The 20500-nt window shown below is 41.7% G+C and overlaps 1 protein-coding gene across 30 annotated transcripts in view; it reads left to right on the top strand.

Annotated features, from left to right (window-relative positions):
* The window catches only part of ADGRL3 (adhesion G protein-coupled receptor L3), an 821427-nt gene that overhangs the window by 776319 nt on the left and 24608 nt on the right, over window positions 1-20500 (top strand). For 13 of the 30 annotated variants that reach the window (XM_073340198.2, XM_073340206.2, XM_073340204.2 and 10 more), the window contains 3 exons: window positions 9356-9484; window positions 13241-13258; window positions 15771-18111. The exons of 2 other annotated variants lie outside the window; for them this stretch is intronic. In XM_073340198.2, the coding sequence (XP_073196299.1) occupies window positions 9356-9484; window positions 13241-13258; window positions 15771-16573 (950 nt within the window). In that variant the 3' untranslated portion in view covers window positions 16574-18111. Of the gene's footprint in view, window positions 1-9355; window positions 9485-9652; window positions 10387-13240; window positions 13293-15770; window positions 18112-20500 lie in introns of those variants that run through there. 15 more of the 30 variants (XM_073340212.2, XM_073340214.2, XM_073340217.2 and 12 more) reach the window with 5 other exon arrangements.

Consider the following 20500-nt stretch of genomic DNA (forward strand, 5'->3'; position numbering starts at 1 on the left):
CTGTTCTGCACTCAGAGCCTGTGAGGGGAGTGGGGAGCTGTGTCCTTAAGAAATAAATGCAACTAGAAGGGATCTGAGATGACATGAAAGCACACAGTACCAGTATATGAAGGGTGTACACATGCAGGAAGGCATGATGATGGTAGAAAGAGGTATTGCTGTGTCTTGGGAACACACACACCCTTCCCCTTAACCCTCCAGGGTCCCAGCCAGAACTGTGGAAGAAACAAAGAGAAGACCATCCCACCAGAACCCTTCCCAGGTTTGGCAGAGTTCAGCACATGCTGGGCGAGAAGCTGGAGAGCACCATGTGAATAATGTCACATGCCGCATATAGACTTCATGGGGCAGGTTTTCAAAAGCTTTCAGGGCCCATTTTCCAACGGCTCAGCACCCATTTTTGGAACATTTTCAAAGGGCTCCTCATTCAACATACTGAGCTGTTTTGCAAAGTTGGCCGCTCACTTTGGTGCCTGACTGGCCGATGGGCCCGTGGAAGTCTGTCTCCAGATGGGGGTGCTGAGCAGTTTTGAAAATCTGACTCTCTGTGTGTCTTCCGATCCAGTCACAGAGCTTCAGTTAAAGGGAGTCCCAGACACTGGGATCTCAGCAGGTATAAGGAAAAGGAAATATAAACAATAAACATGTAGGTTTATTCGGGTACTTCCTGAATATCAGAGGAAAGTCCAGATTGCAATGGTGGAAGCTCCAGTGTTTGCCAGTTAAACTCAAACGGCCAAATGATTGAAATATGAACTGCAAGTTACAATCCTGCACAGGACTCTGGTCTCAATATATCAAATGCAAATATGTGCGTGCATGCATATATATCTCTTATTTCTGCATTAAAGCATGGAATGTTTAATTTCAGACAAAGATGGCCCAGAGCTTTAGAACCTCATTTGTTGAAACTCTGTTTCACTGCAGTCAGTATTAATAGCTTCTCAATGAATAGATTAGATGCTGCAAGTGACAACAAACCTATTTGAGAGAAATTTAATAGGCCAGTTTATTGAAGTTTATTAGCTCAATCTTGTTGGCTATTAGAAGAACAGAGCCTGATAAATCTAAGGTTTCAGAGTAGCAGCCATGTTAGTCTGTATTTGCAAAAAGAAAAGGAGGACTTGTGGCACCTTAGAGACTAACCAATTTATTTGAGCATAAGCTTTCATGCATCCGAAGAAGTGAGAAGTAGCTCACGAAAGCTTATGCTCAAATAAATTGGTTAGTCTCTAAGGTGCCACAAGTCCTCCTTTTCTTTTTTTGATAAATCTAAATGTCCAAGCGTTTGTTTGTGGGTACCAGCAAAATACTGGAATACTTGTCGTCCCCGCCCCACACACATACACACACCTCGCCCAATGAACATGTCTCATTTGACTCTTCATCATTGCATTAACAGTTTGAGTAAATGAGAATGAGAACTTGAATAAGAGAATCATTTACGGACTTGGAAAGTCTGCCTGTGAAGGACATTACTGAACGCTGATAAGGAAAGCCCCAGGTCTGGCTCAGACAAGCTTTCTTTCCTGCTTTGTATGTAGGCAAATGAAGAATGTTTAATTTCAGACAATTTGCAGAGAATGCAAATAAATACATTTATACCAGAATTAATAAAAACTGGCTAGAATTCACACACTTCAATCAGCATAGCCCAGCTGTTTCAGTACCAGCAGAATTAGAGAGTTGAATTCTCTTCTAGAGTTTAGCCTTAGGAATGTGGAATAAGAAATCCTCTCAAATCAGTCATTTGTACTGTGAACCTGTGTTTCTCGACTCATTCACCAGTCTCCAAAAATGAATGAGAATTTCCTGCCTCAAAGCCATGCTCCAATAATGTTAGCGAGTGAAATCTTTCAACAAGAGACTCATGACCCGGTCTAGTTCAATATCATTGACCCCGGCTGAAGAAAGGATGATCCCGTGGTCAGGGTACCAGACTGTATTCCCTGCTCTGACTCAAATTTCTTTTGTCACCTCATGCAAGCCACCTGGGGTTAGATCCACAAAGGATCTAGGATTTAGGTGCCTAACTGCCACTTCAGGTACCCAAATCCGAAATTTAGATCCTAAAATCCCCACTCAGCTGTAGGCCTCTGGAGTCGCTAGGCATCTCACTGTCTGCAAGCAAAGTCCCTGAGTTGCCTGATTTGAGGGAGGAACTTGAACCCAGGTCTTCCAGGAGAGCGTGCTAGCCGCCAGGCTATATAGTCATTCTCTCTCTCTCTTTGTCTGGCCCAACAGCTATTAAAGTCTTTCATGTCAAGCGGAACAGCTTCAACAGGAGAGATGGAGATTCACCCCAGAACCCTCCATAGCGCAGCGGTCAGGGTACCGAGGTTGGAGAGCTGGGTTCCAGCTCCGAATCAGACTGGGTGAGGTCTCCCACATCTCAGCGAGAACTCTAACATCTGGGCTATTGGGCGGGGGGGGGTGGGGGCCAGGCACTGCCACCTTCTCCTCCAGGGTTTTTTTTTTTTGGCGAGAAAAGGCTGACTTGACTTAGGAGCCTCACTCCAGTGGAGGATTCACGGCTGAGAATCCTGAGCAGAGAAAGGCCCAGAGTCGGGTTCCTAAGTCCCTTTGAACCCTCTCCCGGAGTTAGGTGCCTAAGCCTCCACTCAGCATTTCGTATTGGCTAGTTTAGGCAGCTCCCTGCTCAGCATGCTGGTTTCTGTGAATCGGAGTCTTAGGTGCCTAATTCTCCCCCTGCACTGCAATGGGGAACCTTGGTGCCTAAGTAGGGGCTGTGGATTTTACTGGGCAGCAGGGGGGCCTAACGCTAGGTGTTGCAACTGTAACCCTAAATCCCCTTCGTGGATCTTGCCTTTAGTCTGGGTCCGAGTTCTGCAGCTGTACAGTGGTACTTCCTACCTCCCAGGGGTGTTGTGAAGATAAATATATTTAAGACTGTGAGGCTCAGAGATACTGTGGTCATGTAGGCCACATAATTATCATAGAACGATACACTGGCCAGTGCCAGCTGCTGCAGGGAGTAGATACTTAATTGTACAATACTATAGCATACTGGGGTGGAAAAGGGGTTGAGGTTTCTTCTTTTTGAAGGGCACGCTGGCTAAGGCCTGGACAATTTTAGACTGGAATGGAGAAAGGTTGAAGCCAGGCATAACAGACTGGGTCCGTTTCCCTCAAACTGGGTATGTGAGCATGGTATTAATTGCACAGGCATGTGATCCTAGAGAAAGGCACATCTCTTGAGTAACTTTGTTAATTGCTTTTGAAAGGTAATGCTTTTTCACCAAGTCTGAAGAAGCACGTGAATGCATTTCCTTTATGGTGTTTACTGGGTAGACCAGTCAGACGATTCAAGTTCATTTAAAGGCCTTCCACACTGCTTTGTCAGCCAGCTGTCAGCAAGAAGTTATTTGAATTGTGGTCCTGAATGATATAGTCTAGACTCGAGTGACATCCACCTGTCATCTTCCCTTTCATTCTTTGCTTTCATTGAATGTTTAAAAGCATACCTATTAATGGATGTGCAGTTCTCTATTAAATGCATCACATTGAACTCTTCCAAAATTATTTCTTCATTCAATATCCTCCTGCATCAAGGACGTGAATTTCTGTCTAACAAAGTGGGAAATAAGGTACAATTCACATTGCACGCTATAGTAAAAATGGTATCTACTTTCATATACACACAGAGTAGATAAATTAACAATTTAAAGCCTTTATGTGCAGTTATAGTCAGAAGAGTGACTGTAAAAACTGACATCATGGTGTTTGTCATTTGTTCTCCCTCGGCTTCTATATTGGATTTGCAGAGTTTACAGTTCAAAAGATGATTTTTCGAACTGACAGCCCGGCTGCCTGGGATATAAAAATTATGCCTCTTAAACCTCCACCAATAATAAAGATTCTGTGTTCAGAACTTAGCTTAGTAAAAACCATGCGTGGAGAAAACTAGAACTTGGTTCCCTCTTTAGTAACTGTGTTGGTTCTGCATTGTCAACAACAGTTCAAGTTGGCTTCGTCAGTAAAATAAGCAGCTATGACTTGAAGATGCCCACAGAGTTGGTATGTTGAGTACAGCTGAGTGAGTATTGCAAATAAATTAAATAAAATAAAAAGGGGGGGGGAGGGCACACAACTATTTGGATTATAGGATAATTCATTTGGACTGTGTTTGCACCTTTTTTTTTATTTGTTTTTGGTGTATATTCTAGCAGATGACTTTCCTAACAGGAACTTTTGCCAAAACAGAAAATGTAAGCAGAATATTTGTGAAATGCAGATTTCAGATTCATCATGTTGACTTTTCATTGAGGAAATCTGATTCTAAGGACCAGTTGCAGATGACAGTTGCTCACATTAAATAATAAACTTGCCTCTGAAGTGATCCCACTGAAATCAGTGGGACTACTCCCCAAGCAAAGGACTACTCACCGTAAGTAAGGGTATCAGAATCTGGCCTTACAAGTGACACTCATCCAGTCCTTCAACAAAAAGAGATCTTGTGACAAATCAAAAAAGTTCATCTATAAAATATCAAACTCTCTCACAGACCAAGAATAAGTCACTGAATATATCCAACTAGTAATTCTGAATAACAAATCTGAGAAAATTGTGATCTGTCTGCTGAAAACTCATGAACAGAAAAAGTGGCGAAATGAGTTGAAAAAATTATTTGCTACGAATTACTCAAGCAACTCTGATGTTGAGTAAGAGAGTGCCATTCTCACATAGTAAATCTCTGTTTATAATCATAGTGTTTAAACGCTTTATTGGAGATAATCCCATACCAGCAACCTGTAACTGAGTATCTATGAACTTTGAAGGTGCTTAGAATCTCAACCAGGATCTAGATCTGAATTGCACAGCTGCTTTTTAGCTATATGTTGGATTGAACCAAATCCTAGATCAGAACTTTTGCGTTGTTGAAACAGAAACCTGAGTGTTGCTGTCTCTTTGTATTATTTTGTTCAGAGTTACAACTTCTGATCCTTGTATGCTATGGTTACTCACCTTTGGCTACTGGCTCCGTTTTTGGTTGGCTCCTCTCATTAGACGAGCAACCCCAAGATATGTGTCTGGGATGATCCTCGATTCTTTCCGACTCCATGGCCACACGCTTACAAGCATGTAGAGTGTAACGATGTTTTGGAAAGCAAAATTAAGGTGCTATCGATAACATCTCTTCAACTTACAGAACCCCGGGAATTTCCACTCACAGAAGCTGACAACCAGTCACATGTAACTAAACAAATAAATTATGTGTTTGCCGAATACGCACAATATGCAAGTGCCATGAGAAACTGAGCAGAGAGGTTTTATGCAAGGAAGGCTATCATTAAATGCTAGCTACATGAAGAAGATATTGGGGGCATATCCTCAGCTTGTGTAAATTGGCATTCCTCCATTGAAAGCAATGGAGCTTAGGATCCAGCTATAAGTGAATAAATAAGAAAATACAAACTATGAACCAGATGCTTCTGGCTGAGGATATTGGGCAGACAGCCAGGGATAAGTCAGACAGCACATAGCAAGAAAAGCTCCTCACACTGAGTGGAATCCAAACAGTCAGTTCACATACACAGCCTGCTTCCTTCTACTTTGAAACTCACGTGCCCCGGCCTTCACTAGCAACTTTCAAAGCACCTTTCCTTTCCAACCTGTCACCCCATTCCACACACTTCCCTATCATCGCAGTCTGCACTCTGTTGCCGTAACATCTCCCACAGGCTCTGTTGCTAAGTGCTCTAGTTTGTCTGGCACGCTGTTTCTTTGGGGAAATAATTCGCTTCTCTCTCACTCCTTTTTCTTCCCAGCCACTTGTTACAGAGGAGCTGGAGTCTTATAGAAACCTTTGATATTTTTAGAAACCCTGCTGCTCGGATCACATGTCTCCTATATTTGGCTTTGCTCATTATTTATTACCAAGGACATTTTCATGCAAACAGGAGGGTTGTTTGTGAGTTCACCTGCCCCCGATGTTCATTCCTCATCTGAAGTCCTAATCCTCTCCTTCTAGTAGCCCTGGTGGTTGCCATGGTGATGTTGAAGTCTAACAAAGAAAGCCGGATGGAAAGTCAGAAGTGTGGCTAGCTAGTGTCAGGGGTTTGGATTTTTTTATTACTGACCTTCCCTTTTGAAAAGAGAGCTCCGTCATTTTTTAATATTATTTTTTTAATTAAAGCTTTAATGATCAGTCATTTGGAGCTCCCCCTCCCCCCACCCCGCAGCAGTCACTGGAGCTGGGAAGATTGTGCTTCTGAGATTGATTCATAATTATATCTGTCTCTTACATAGCACTTTTCATCCACAGGCTTGAAAGTGCTTTACAAAAGAGACCAGTAAGCAGAAGGGAGGGTCTTGAAGGCAAAATTAGGGGCTGGATCCAAACTCTTTAATAATAACATTATGTATTATTTTCTTGTAAAGACCAAGGTCCTATTTGCTTTGACCGTCCCATTTTTGAAAGAAGCAAGGTCCATGATCCCAGCCGCCTTTTACAGCGGGGAAACAAGCAGGGCCAAATTCTGTGCTCAGTTACTTTATAAATCCAGATTAAACCCTCTGACTTCAGCGGAGTGAGTTACTCCAGATTGGCACTGCTGTAACCAAGAGCAGAATTTGGCCCCAGCCATGCAATGAAATAATTTTAATGGAATTGACCTGAGTAAGAAAGAGACAGACAGAAAATAAGGGGCTGTTATTCTTGTTCAGTATATTTATACGCAGTCTGTGTGAGGCCAGTTTCTGTCCTTGTCGTACTGGAGAGATATTATTCATTAAGAGTCAGAATTGCAAAGTCTGACCAACTATGTATTTTTTTTTTAAGTTTCCCATCAGAGGTCGGGTGTTCGTTTAAATGAAATGCTGTAGCAGGCCCTAACGTACACAGCCTGGTAGTTCACTTAGTTTTTCAGGAAATCCACCTCCATGGTAGAGTCCCAAGGTTTTTATCAGCGGCTGTGTATCCTATGTGAAATGTGGGGGTGGGGTTCAGTCCAGTCCCCGGTGGGCAGGTGTCAGCGTCACAAAATCACCATTACATCTCAACAGAGAGGCCAGCCCATAGAGGCTGATTGTACTTGTCAACCCTTCTGGGGTTGGTGAGGTGCATTGGTGGTGAGGTAAGACGTGCACTGCCTCTGAAGTGCTCTAAGATAGAGAGAGGGAGAGTCTCCAGGTTCCTCAAACTAGCCCCTTCCATCAGCAGTAAATCCAGATGAGAATATGTATATATGTGTGTGTGCCTGGCTGTCATTCTGGTGCCCAAGGAAAGCACCCCACACTCTTCACACCTCATAGCTACAGTCCCTGTCCTCAGGGACATGCAGACTGCTCCCTCTAGGCAAGATGCCCCCCAAGGGGCAAGGCCAGAGCCATGGGCTTCCCTGCCCCCCAACCAGCAAAGGAGGTAACATTACACCTCCTGAAGAGCAGAATTCCTCCTCCCGTGGGGTGGCAGAGCTCTGCACTGCACCAAGCCCAGGGCTGGGCCTCCAGGGCATGGCAGCGCGTGCTGTACAGACAGGGGACCATTGGAAGAGCCCGTGCTAAGCAGGAAGCAGGAGTTTCAGTAGATAACCACAGGGCAGTTTCCAGCTCTTTGTAACAGAGTGAAAGATACAAATGATCTGGGCAGGTAATGACATGCAGCCACCTCCTGGGACAACAGCCCCATGTGACACACAGACCCTTCTGTGCTGGGTCTGCGTAAGCCGTGGCCCAAAATGGCTGCTGTCCTCTCCCTCTCTCGTACATGTTCTTTGAAACCCCTTCTGTTCTGTCATTGTTCCCCTTTTGTTGCTAAGTCATGTTCTGCTTCCTCTCCCCTGCCCTCCCAACTCCCCATGCCTCCCGCCCTCACTGCAGGCCTGCATATTGTTGTGACTGGGGGTGTCCCCTAGCATGCCCCACAGATGAGCTGAGCACCTCTGGAGCGGAGGTGCCGGCCTGTGTTGGGTACTGCAGTGGAAGCAGGGAGGGCAGGTTGGTGCCTTTTGAAGAGCCATCTACACCCAAGGCTGCCCATTTGCAGCAGGTTGTTGAAGCAGAGGTGTCATTCTGTTTTCTTCAGCCCTACTCTCTTCTCCACTGTCCTGCAAGCCCCCTCTTGCCCGCTGTAGCACCTCTTGCCCCGGCAGGGCCTGCTGACCTGGCAGGGAAGTGTGAGAGACCAGGTTAGGCCAGGTAGTAAAGAATATGTATGCGCTTGACTCTTCTGGCCAGTGACTGAGGGAATGTCCCTTCTCCCTGCTCCTAGTCTGCAGGTTGGTCTTTGGTAACGATGCTGTGATCCTTGTCAGATTTTCAACTATCCCTTTGCGTGGGTGTGTGTTTCTGCTGGGATCCTCCCTTTCTCCACTCTCCACCTTGCCACTGGTGCTCTCCACACACACAGACCTACCAGCCACCTCCATCATACCATACCTCCGCTTCAAAAGGGGCTTTTGGCCTGCTGCAAATTGGCTAAGGCAGGGGAGGGAAGTCATCGCCATGCATGCCAACTTCCTTCCCTTAGACAACAAGGTAGGTGTCTCTGATCACATGCTGAAGAGCAAGAATCCAGCAGCTCATCCTCCCGAAATTTAGCATAAAGAACAGGCTGGAGTTGTGTCCCCTCAGCTTCCTCTAGGTTGTAATTTCCAAAACGACAGCCAACGAGGACGTGAGTGAACAATTGTATTTGCAAAGGCAACGTACAGCCTTGGAATAGCAAGACCTCTTTGGGCTGCACTCGTCCTGTCTGTAGGAACTCTTGAAAGAATGATGATGCTCACGCTTGTAAGGGCACATTGCTGCTGCACATTAGGGTGTTAACTGAGTGGATTTAAAGCACAGTGGATAGAATTGTACCTGCCCTATTGCACGTAAATAGCTGCTCCCTGAATAAGAGCTCTCTCATAAGTGCCCAGAATCTTAAGGCAGCCAACATTTTCCATCCTTACTTTTTTATATATGTTCCGAGCGACCAGTAAATAAACCTGAGTCAACAGTGAGAGGTGAATGTATTTTCATGTGAGTCATTGTTATTGTTTGGTTCATTTGGCACTTTCTGGACAGGGTCCCCTCCTCCCCCCCATTGTGTAGACTGTCACCTTTTGTCGTACCCTTGCTTATACTTTGAGCAACTAGGGAAACCGCCATAAATGTGGCTTATCAGCATTCCAATCCATTTTCTTTCGCATCGACTTGGATTTGTGCATTGTCAGAAACATCTGTGCTGCTTTAGTGGCATATAGTTTTCAAGTCTAATTAGCTGGCTGCTTGTAATCAGGACTATTTCAACTGTTGTCATGCTGAATGTTCTTTTTTCCTTTTTTTTTTATACCACGTTTGCCTGATTGACCTTTTTTTTCTCTGTCTTTCTATCGGGCTGCTCCAGGAGCCATGGCTAATCATCTTATAACCAATGCTCTGCTTCGTCCTCATGGCACTAACAACCCTTATAATACATTGCTCGGGGAATCGGCGGTCTATAACAACCCTTCTGTCAGCATGTACAACACACAAGGTGTGCAGGAGTTTCTCTCTAATTTTTCTAGTGAGAGTCCCATTTTATGTGGCTTATATAGGGCCATTTTTTCTTTTTTCCCTTTGTTTTCCCCCCTTCCCTGTTTTTTTGGAACTGGGTATAAATAATCTCTCGTCTCATCTCAGTACATTTTTCCATTTTCCTTAGGTTTTTTCTCACTAGCCCTACCAAACGACTGACCTCAGTTTGATAGCCGCTCATCAGATCCATTCAAATATGTGTGGTGGTTTTGATTCTTTTGGTTTTGTATTGTTTTAGTCATCAGTGTGTGTTTTGTCTGCTGTATCCATTTATCGCTTTGTTGTCAGTTCGTTTCTTTGTCATTCATTTTAGAAAGAGGAGCACCTTTCAAGGTAAGTGAGGTCAAAATGGCCTTTGATACCAAAGTTACTATTGCTTTTGAAATAGCAGATAGAAAAATAAATTGTCAATAGCTCATCAATGTGTCTGTCAGAGATTATGCATTAAAAAAACCCACACCCTTGAGCTCTAAGAGGGATATGGAAGCAGAAATGTAAACCGATTCCAAAGAGAGCAGATTTTAGAGTGGAGTAATATATGTATTGTCATGTAAATAAATACAAACTACATGTGCTCTAAAGAGACCAAATAAGAGCTCCAGGAAACTAGAAACTCTTCTTGTAACCTTGTTCTAGTACATGGGAATCAAATAGCTGCAAAGAGTCAGCTGGACCTGCTCTATAAGATTCTACTGCAAAAAATCATTCCCTTGTGACCTATATATTTGTCTTCTGTATTTGCTCTGGTTGCATGAGTAGACTATGTTTGTAAATGAATGTCACAATGCTTTTTGTTATGGATAGGTCTATTTACAAATGATTTGGGGAATAAATCTGGTATTTGGACACTTGATCAGGTTGCATCTGTTAAGTTCAATAGTTCAGTCTTTTATCCTTTTTTTCCCCCCCCATAGGCAACTGAATCATTGGAGAGTAACTCTGCTTTCAAACACAAATACTTTCCAAAATGTCAGCTCTCTTTATTTGCTCCTCTTCTAATTAGGTGTCCCTTTGCAGTAAAGGGTCTCATAGGAAGTAAATAAATAACAGCAACAGTGCAAGCAATAAAGATATGTTGTAAGATGCAGCATTGTTTATGATAAAATTATATATTGAATTGTATCACTAGGGTCTTTTATTTCCAACAACAAGGGGGAAAGCATATGCATTTGACCTTTTTTCTGTTCATAAATTTCTTGAACCATACTGACTTTTCACAATAAATTAGATTGCACTAATTCTTGTTAAAGGAATGAACATTAAGCGTGAATTGCTCTGAATTTTAAGTTTGTTATATCACAACTGTTGAAGCAAGTTTTGATAATCTGTACAGTTTTGGCATGTAAATATTTATATTTTCTTGCTGGAGAAGTGTTAAGGTTGTTACTGTTAAAAAGATGCTATGCTTTAAGATTAACATCATTTTATATCTGCTTTCAAAACTAGCCAGGGGAAGTTTTAAACTGGGTTATAGAGGTACTTTCTGGATGGCAGCAGGTAATGTTGAGTCAGCATTTGGCTTATTGTAATCCCCAATTTTCCTGGTTGTGTGTCTCAGCTCTACAAATGTGCTCAGGGCTGAAATATGACAAAAAGTTTCTTCTAGAAAGTGCATTTAAAAAAAAATGTTCATCTAATTTTAAGGCCCAGCTGCTAATTCTGTTATTTGCACTGAGTAGAACCTCATGCCACAAATAGTCCCTTTCATTTTAAGGTGCTACTCAATACAAGGGAGCAGAACTGGGGCCAGAGAGGTTATAAGTATGCTAAAAGCAGATCTGTTCAGGGTTCAGTCAATAGAAATTAAAGAGAACTCCGCGAGTACTGATGCCAATTAACCCACTGGATATTTGCCATTGACTTCAGTGGGAGCAGAATTGGAGTCAGTATTTCTGGGAGACTACGAGTTTATTGCTAATCATACATATATCCTGGGAAGTAAGAAATGTAATACGTATTGCCTTCAAAACTAGGTGATTGTCTCTGGGCAGGAGTTTCTTCGTACTGTTTGACGTACGACCCTATGAATTTTACAGAAGTCCATATTGCAGCCTCAAGTTAGTAAATACACATTCCACAAAAGGCCTTATGAATCTCCTGGGATTCATGCATACTGACCCAATAGCCAAACTAACGGAGCCATTGTGATAATCTATTGAGTCATTAACACATTTTATAAATATACACTTGGTGCCACTTAAGCATGGCTTCTGTGCGCTTCCCACGCACTACGAATTGTCACCACATTTGGGTTTGTCTTGACTGGGATTTAATGGTTACAGCACGCTAGAGAACATCTTCTATCTAACATGTTCTAAAACTCTAATGTAGACAAGGCAGTGGTTTCTTGCACCTCCCTCTGAAATGTCTGGTATTGGCCATTGTCAGAGACAAGGTCCTGGGGCTGAACGGACCTGGGGTCCGATCCAGGGCAGCAATTTCTGTGTTCCAGTGTATGTTAGCGCTGTTCAGGTTGAAGATACCTTCTCTGCTCTAGACTTTTATAATGTGCTAGCTAAAACATTCTAACCAAATGTCACTAAATCTTAATTAAGATAAGCCCTTTGGATCTGCTATTTCTGGGCAGGGAATCTCTGCAGCTGCTCTCCCTTGCAAAAGCAGAATTCAGCACTGTTTGTGGAAATCTGTTTTCATAATTATTTGACTTCAGGGGGAGCTGTGTATAGCCCACTTGCAGACCACATGCCCTGAGGGTCCCAACTTGCGCTCTGTACTGTGGCAGTTTTGTCTGAGAACAGGTGTTTGCCATTAGGATCCAAAGCCCATTGAAACCAATGGAAAGACCCTTCAGGTCAGGCCTTAGAAGTCAGTGGTGACACGCTTGATTCCTTTGATGGGATGGGTTTGGCCAATAAGGAGTGAATAAGGTAGTAGTTGAGAAATTGTGGGGTTTGCTGAACCATAGAGGTTGCCACAATTTGGACCTGAGAGAGGAGGTGTTTTCACTGGATAGGCTGAAATCAATTCAAGTCTTGGATAAATGATGGGTGTTTTACAACAGCTTTCGTGAAAGATTATTTTAATAGAAGAAGGAAATAAGATAACATAAATGAGGTGTGCCACAAACCAATACAAAATGGGAAATTGAAAGTTAACACTTCATCCTCATCTTTGGTGTGTTTGGTTTAAAAACAAAAGCAAATAAATAAATAAATGCTTCATTGCAAAAGATTTTAAAATGCCAGCACCCCTTGGTTGAGCAAAACCCCCACAGTAACAAAACAGTGTGCAAAAGATGGAAGACACAACAGTTTAACAAGGAAATGGGTTTCAGTGTTAACTGCTGGGGTGGTTATAACTAACAGTAAGTAAAGACATTCATTCTAATGACACTAAAGGTGTCTGCCTTTCTGAGTTGGGATTGCCAGTTTAAACTTTACATTTCCAGATGTTTATTCTTGATTTGTGTTGCACCCTAAAAATGTAAACTGAGATAAAAAAAAATCAAAAAGAGATCTTTTTTAAAAGTAACGTGTTTATTATTGTGCTTAAAACATTCTTTTTTGTCTAAAATGTCAGTATTTTAACCTGAAATAAACCATGTAACAGATTCATGTATTCTGGGCAGTGGAAATTATTTCTGTTAACTCTTTTTTCTGCATATCATCAATTTGCTTTTTACTCATGTTTCTCCTACTGTCGCTGTAAGCTTACTTGTTGTTTTTTCTTTCCTTTTCTTCATGCTGTCGTTTAGAGCCCTACAGAGAGACAAGTATGGGAGTAAAGCTAAACATTGCATATCAAATGTAATTTTTTTAGTTCACTTTTATTGCATCACATATAGATGATGTAGTTATTTAAAAACAGTTCATCTCTCACAATTCTGAAAACAAAAGAATTAAAACCATATGGATTAATATATATAGATATTATATATATTGATACAGATTAGATGCTTTTGTTGTCTATTTCCTTTTTTGTGTCATTTACCCAACATAGGTTCTAAGTCTCATGTAACTACATGTGTGTTACATTGTTTTAAATTAAACATTTTTATTTGCAAAGTCATAAACCTTTTATCAGTTTATATGGCATATTTCATTATGAAACTTACTCTATTTCAAATGCAATGCATCCATGTTATTTTCCTACAGAATCTTCCAGCCTCCAATTCTATGCATTGGCAGCAGAAATAACAAGCAGTGTCTCAATGCATAAGTTACTCAGCCATGACCATCAAGAGACACTGTAGTAACAATCACTCATTACATACAGTCCTTTAAAAATATTTGCTTTTTATTTTCCTTAAACGTTGTGGATCATTTACGGAGACCTTCTAACATGAAAATAAATGGCTTTGTTCTATGTCTGTGATGGCTAGTTTATTTTATGCATAACTTTCCTTGTTTGTTTGGAAATACATGATACAACAATATACCGTATGCACCAGAAATCCAAAATAGGGATGACATATTCAGGACATTTCACTCAAAAAAAGAACACAGTCTGCAGTAGCACTTTCCAGTCTTAGATAACTATATTGTAAGTACTGCATCACAGATATAGACTGAACCCGATATTTTCAGAAGGTAGACTAGCAGTGTATTAAGAGTTTTTCTTGCTGATGTGAATGACCGTTAATCTTTGTTGTCAACACAGAGCTGCTCTAACCCACCACTGCTGGTTCAGTGTTGTCTGGGATTTTTGGCAGCATCTGAATGCACTAACTAAAAAAACACATGGAAAGTTTCATACAGTCTCATATTGGGTGTTCATTCTAGTGACCACAATAGTCATTAGCATGATAGCTTAACATGCCAGGACCTGATTCTCCTCTCACTGAAATTGGATTTACTCCACTGGCTTCAAAGCAGTTACTCTTTATCTACGCTGGTGTAAGTGAGTGAAGATTCAAGCCCCTGGGTTTTTTTTACAGTGTTAGTAGGTTTATGAAAATTTGTATTGTTAATTAAATAGTTTCAACAAAACCAGCTCATTCCTAGAAGGCACTGGCCTCGTTTCTGCAGTTATATATGTATTTTTTCCTGTTGTAGGTCAGAATTCCTAACATTAGAGGGATACATTTTCAAAATGGCAGGCAAGCTTATAACTGGCTGACTCATGCAAACGTGACTAAATACCCAAGCAGCCTTGATGAAAATGCACCCCATCAAATCTACAGTGCCCATAATCCCTACAGCATGCACTGTCCCTGCTATTGAACAAAGCTACCTAATGAAAAAGTGAAACTCAGAAGCAGCTTTTGAAAGAATATAGTATATGGAGCTTAGCAATAACAACACTCACAGAACTGTAATCCCTAGCATATGACTATGATATAAAATTCACAGCACAGCATCATGCAAATAATTTTGGCCATGCCCTTGTTACAGAAGGGATGTGATGTATAATTTCTTTGCAAACATGTCTCAAAGATAGAAACTGATATAAAAAATCAAACACCGATACACAAGCTAGTCACCATGAAGCAAAAATTATAAATTATATCCATACAACCCCATTGCATCAAGAGGAGTCACATAGGTGTAAGGAAGATAAGAATATCCCCCCAAGAGCTCATGTATGCAATCGGTTTCCTAAACCATGATTTGGGAATGGGATAGCTACACTGTAAATACAGGTCCTCCTATTATGAAATCAGTGGGGCTAGGACAATTTATACCAGTTGAACATCTGCCCCATAGATTTCTTAGTTTTAAGTAGGGTGACCCTGTGTCCCATTTTTAAAGGGACAGTCCCATTTTTGGAGACTTTTTCTTATATAGGTGCCTATTTCCCCCTCCCCCCCCCCCTTCCTCCCCACACACACACACCTTGTCCCGTTTTTTCACAGTTGCTGTCTGGTCACCTGAGTTTTAAGGAACATATAAAAGAAACTGAGATAGCATTTGGGAGCAGCTATGTGTGATATGAACAGGAGCTATTTGGAGAGGGGCTGTTCCTTCTTATAAGCTACTGACAAATCAAGTGCAATACCTGATACCAGACATCATTTTCAGTGGAAAAACCTTAATCTTATTAGCTAGCGCTCTTGTTCCCGTGTAAAAGATTATTAAGCTTTTTTGTTTATTCCATAACGCTACGATTGTTATCAAACCCAATCTAACTTTTGATTTTGTTTGATATCTATTTTTACACAGCTGCTGTGTTAATGTAGCAACACAGCACAGCATTGATTGATTAAGAAAATGTGATGTTTGTGCGAATCCTGCGCGAATGTCCTGTTTTGCCCAAGTCACCCTCTCTTGTGTGATGTTTTTCAGAGGGGCTTCTGAACAATGCCAGGGATACAAGTGTCATGGATACTCTACCACTGAATGGTAACCACGGCAACAGCTACAGCATCGCCAGCGGCGAGTACCTGAGCAACTGTGTGCAAATCATTGACCGTGGGTATAATAACCACACCGAGACTGCCCTAGAGAAAAAGATCCTGAAGGAACTCACCTCCAACTACATCCCTTCCTATCTGAACAACCACGAGCGCTCCAGCGAACAGAACAGGAACCTGGTGAACAAACTCGTCAACAACATCGGCAGCGCGACCGAGGACAACGCCATCGTCCTCGACGACGCCACCTCCTTCAACCACGAGGAGAGCCTGGGCCTGGAACTCATCCACGAAGAGTCCGACGCCCCCTTGCTGCCGCCAAGGGTTTATTCCGCCGAGAACCACCAGCCGCACCACTATACCAGGAGACGGATCCCGCAAGACAACAGTGAGAGCTTTTTCCCCTTGCTAACCAACGAGCACACAGAAGACCACCAGTCACCCAACAGGGATTCTCTGTATACCAGCATGCCTGCACTGGCTGGCATGCCCGTCACAGAAAGCGTTACCACCAGCACCCAGACCGACCCCCCCACGGCCAAAACTGGTGATGCCGACGATGTGTACTACAAAAGCATGCCAAATCTAGGCTCCAGGAACCACGTCCATCAGCTACACACTTACTACCAGCTGGGGCGAGGGAGCAGTGATGGTTTTATAGTCCCACCGAGCAAAGACGGGACTTCCCCTGAAGGGAGTTCCAAAGGACCTGCTCACTTGGTCACTAGTCTATAGAAGATTAAGCAAAAATGTAAAACAACCAACATCCCCTCCCTCTTGTCCCTAACACCTGGTTTACTGTTCTGAGTTAATACAAGCAGTGGTAATATTGTGTGTACTCCTAAATCTTCGTGCTGTTCTAAAAAACAAACAAACGGTCAGACTTTTTTTTTTACTGGAATTTTTAGGCCAGCCCGGGGAGAAGAATAACTCATGAAATTCCACCCCTTTCCTCCCCTCCCTCTCTCAGACAGACTTCATTATGTTAATGAAAGAGATACAACAGATAATGGCACACTTCGTGGCCTTCTCAAGTTATGCTGTGTTTGTTTAAACATCCTTGATGCTCTGTTGCTATTATTACTGAGGACCTGATTTAAAAAAAAAGAAAAGGCCAAAACGTGCATTTGAAACTAGTAGTCATGACGCATCTCGGTGGGAGTGCTGCACAAAGAACAAACAACAACAAAAAATAGCAAACCTGTTTATTATGAATCTGTATCACATAATGGTTTTTGGTCACTCACAACTTGATTTAACTGCAGCGCGCTTAGCTGTGGGAGCAAACAAAACAAAATCTAATGAAATGGAAGGGAATTCTAGAATTATATATGCTACACGCATATTTTATGTTTTGCTGTATTAACTGATAAAAAAAACTAATGGCAGAAAAAAAATTGAACAATTTCTATGTAATGTACAGATACTAGCATTGCACATATAGTCTGCTTTTTGTTCCTCCAGAACTTGCGTCCCTGTTAATGTAGTGGAAGAAAAAAAAAAACTTTTTCTGTTGTGCTGGTCTTGCAAATTTGTCTACCAGTAGGAGCAAGGTTTTTCATAAATCCTTTTTTGCCATTTTATTCTTTAAAAATGTCACTGGGCAAAAAAAAAAAAAAACACAAAAAAAGTCACTCTCTAAGGCTCGTATTCTAGTAATACGATCACAAATTCTTTCCAACCGATGGAATTTTCTTTTCTCATGCTTTCTCTTTCTTCAGTCGGTGTATTGCCAACAGAAATTTTGCAGATTAGAGCAGGGCAAACTTTATGTTTACAGTGCACAACTGATAATAATAATAATAATAATATGAAGCATATTTGGCAAGCCGTCCCTCACCCAGGCAGTAGGCACGGTACTAGAAGCCAAGAGATCTCTTATAGTTATAGCTGGGCTTCTGCATGTGAAAACAATATCCCTGTAGGAGTTAAGAGTCTTCAGGCCTCAGTCTGGTTCCCGATCTAGGCACTTGTACTGCAGTGGTTAAAAAAAAGAAATTTGACTGTCTTTTAACAAGAATTTGAAAACCAACTATTTTGAAGTGATTAAAAAAATCCTCTGTTCGTTATTTTCCTAACAGGGAATTTATTTATTTGACAGGATTTGAAGTAATGTAGGCTTTCCGGAGGTAAATTAGCAGCACAGATTATAATTTTTTTTTAATTTATGATCCATTTTGTATGGTCTCAAAGTTGAATGACCTCATTACTAATATTTGTTGTAAAAGTGAAACTTGTTTGCCAACCAATAAACAACTGATTAAGATTTAGAAGATACTGTATGTACTGTACGACTAATCTTTCTCTTCATTTTTCTCTCCCTTCCTGTCTTCAGTGCAAGAGTTTTGATTCCTTTAGGCCACGGGTGAGCAGGGGCCAAGGAAGGGAGCCTTAGATGGATAACTTAAGCACAAAAATTATATAGCTATGGCTGACTGGAAGGATATAGAAAATCAAACTAGGTGTACTTTGTCTTGGGGTAGGGATGAAATGAAGTGAACTTGCTTTTTAGAAGGTCACTGCATAGGTCTAGTGGGTTTCTACTGTATAAACTAGCCTATGACATGAAGATAATTTAAGTGCAGTATTTCATGTGTTGTACCTTTTTAGCACTGTAATATCCATTATATCTTTTTGGTACTTCAGTTCTTCTGATGTTACAATCCATTGGTAGCGTGGCAAAGAGCAAAACAAGTCCACATTAGGTCTCCCTAGCCACCATTTGTGGTCTTTATATTTTAATGGTGTGGACCAGTGAGAAACAAGTTGTCTAAAAAAGAACCACTGGATCATCCCAACTATTCCATGGTCAATTTCAAGCCACTTTACAGAGACCTCCAGTTTCTAACAGGAGCTTGATGGTTCCTCCGAGTATTTAACCGGGAAGACATACATAAATTACTTTCCTAATCTGGGGTGTCTCCTTTATATGTGTTGTTTGCCATACCAAACTCTCCTTGAAGTTCATTTTTTACTAGAGCACAATTATATAACTTTCCCAGAGATAAAATGTGCAGTTTAGAAAAATCAACAAAATAGAACAGGAAGATTGACAACAAAAATAAGTGCCTCAGGGCACACTCAATACTGATATAAAGTGACTTAGATGCTAATTCTCATAGAGCCTTTGTGCCTCGGTCTGTCAAGGTCTGGTCCTGCTTCCGTGCAAGTCAGTGGCAAAACTCCAACTAACTTTAGTTAGAGAAGAAGGATTTGGGGTGGGTAGGTGATGTCTCTATTATTGCATGCTTTCCCCGTTTGAAGAACAAAATACGTTGGCTACACAGTTATTGACTTTAGGCCACATTCTGTTATCTGTTACTCACCTTGAGTGGTACTTTATTCTGCAGGCAGCCATCCTGACTTCAGTGGCATTACTCCTGAAATAAAGTACTAATCAACATTTAAGGGTATTAGAATCTGGCCCCGAGAAATCACAAACAACGGAACACCACACACTGCTAGTTATCTGGATGAATTCTGCTAGCCACTTATTCAGACTGGAAATATGTGTTGAAGGGAACCCCATTTTTGAATGTAGGAGGTAGCCACAGAGAGCTGGCTGCAGATGCTAGATTTTACACTCAAGAACGCGCAGCATTCTACTTCAATGCCTAGCCATTGGGAACAAGTTGTCTTTGTAGCACTGTGAGAAACACTTACAACCCTTGGTTGTAACTCTTGGTCTTGATGCTGTCAGCCTGATGCCCTAAAACTTCCTGCCCTTTTTATTATTATGGGGTCAGTGTGATTGAGACAAATGGCATGCTGTAGATTTACGCATGCAAAGCAAAGACAATTTCAGATTCTCTATGGACATAACTTCAGTGCAGCGAGTCAAGTGGACACTGCTGATGTTCTACTATACTTTAATTATATATATTGTTGAGAAGGACAAAACCTTCAACAGCAGTAGACTCCCAAAATGCTTGTAGAGGGACATGGCAGAATTAAATCCAGACAGAGGGTAAGTTCTTTCACAGTGAATGTTGTCATAATAAAAGGCCAGTGACTGATAAAGGTGGCGTTTACCGGTGTGCCTGATGTAGAACAAGAGCTCTTTTATGGTTGATACATTGGTGAATCAATGTATCCTAGTGAAAGTTATCCTTGTGGTGTTGGCACGGTCATGGTCTCCCTACCTTATCCATTCCACTGCCCATTTATTGAGGAGTCAACAGGCTTCCTTCCCCTCACCTCTCTTATTTTCCCTACATTTCTCAATCCATGCTCTCTCCTCCAACTTCCCTCACTTCTGAACTCTCTGGGTGCAGGAGACGCTTCATTTTACACCTGTCTATTTTCATCCCATGCCAATCCTGCATTACAATATCCATTCTTATTGCAACATACAGACATCAAAAAGGTTGACTCACAAAACCGAGGGGATAAAAATGCTATTTATGTTAATGAAATTAATCCAATGTAGTTTTCACAGAATCACAGAAACTTAGGCTGGAAGGGGACCTTCATTCCCCCACCACTTAGGCAGGACTAAGTAAACCAAGACCATCCCTGATGGGTGTTTGTCCAAACTGTTCTTAAAAACCTCCATTGATGGGGATTCCACAACCTCCCTTGGAAGCCTGTTCCAGAGCTGAACTACCCTGAGAGTTAGCAAGTTTTTCCTAATATCTAACCTGTATCTCTCATGCTGCAGAT

Source organism: Lepidochelys kempii, chromosome 4 (genome assembly GCF_965140285.1).
Source record: "Lepidochelys kempii isolate rLepKem1 chromosome 4, rLepKem1.hap1, whole genome shotgun sequence".
NCBI classification, from domain to species: Eukaryota; Metazoa; Chordata; order Testudines; family Cheloniidae; genus Lepidochelys; species Lepidochelys kempii.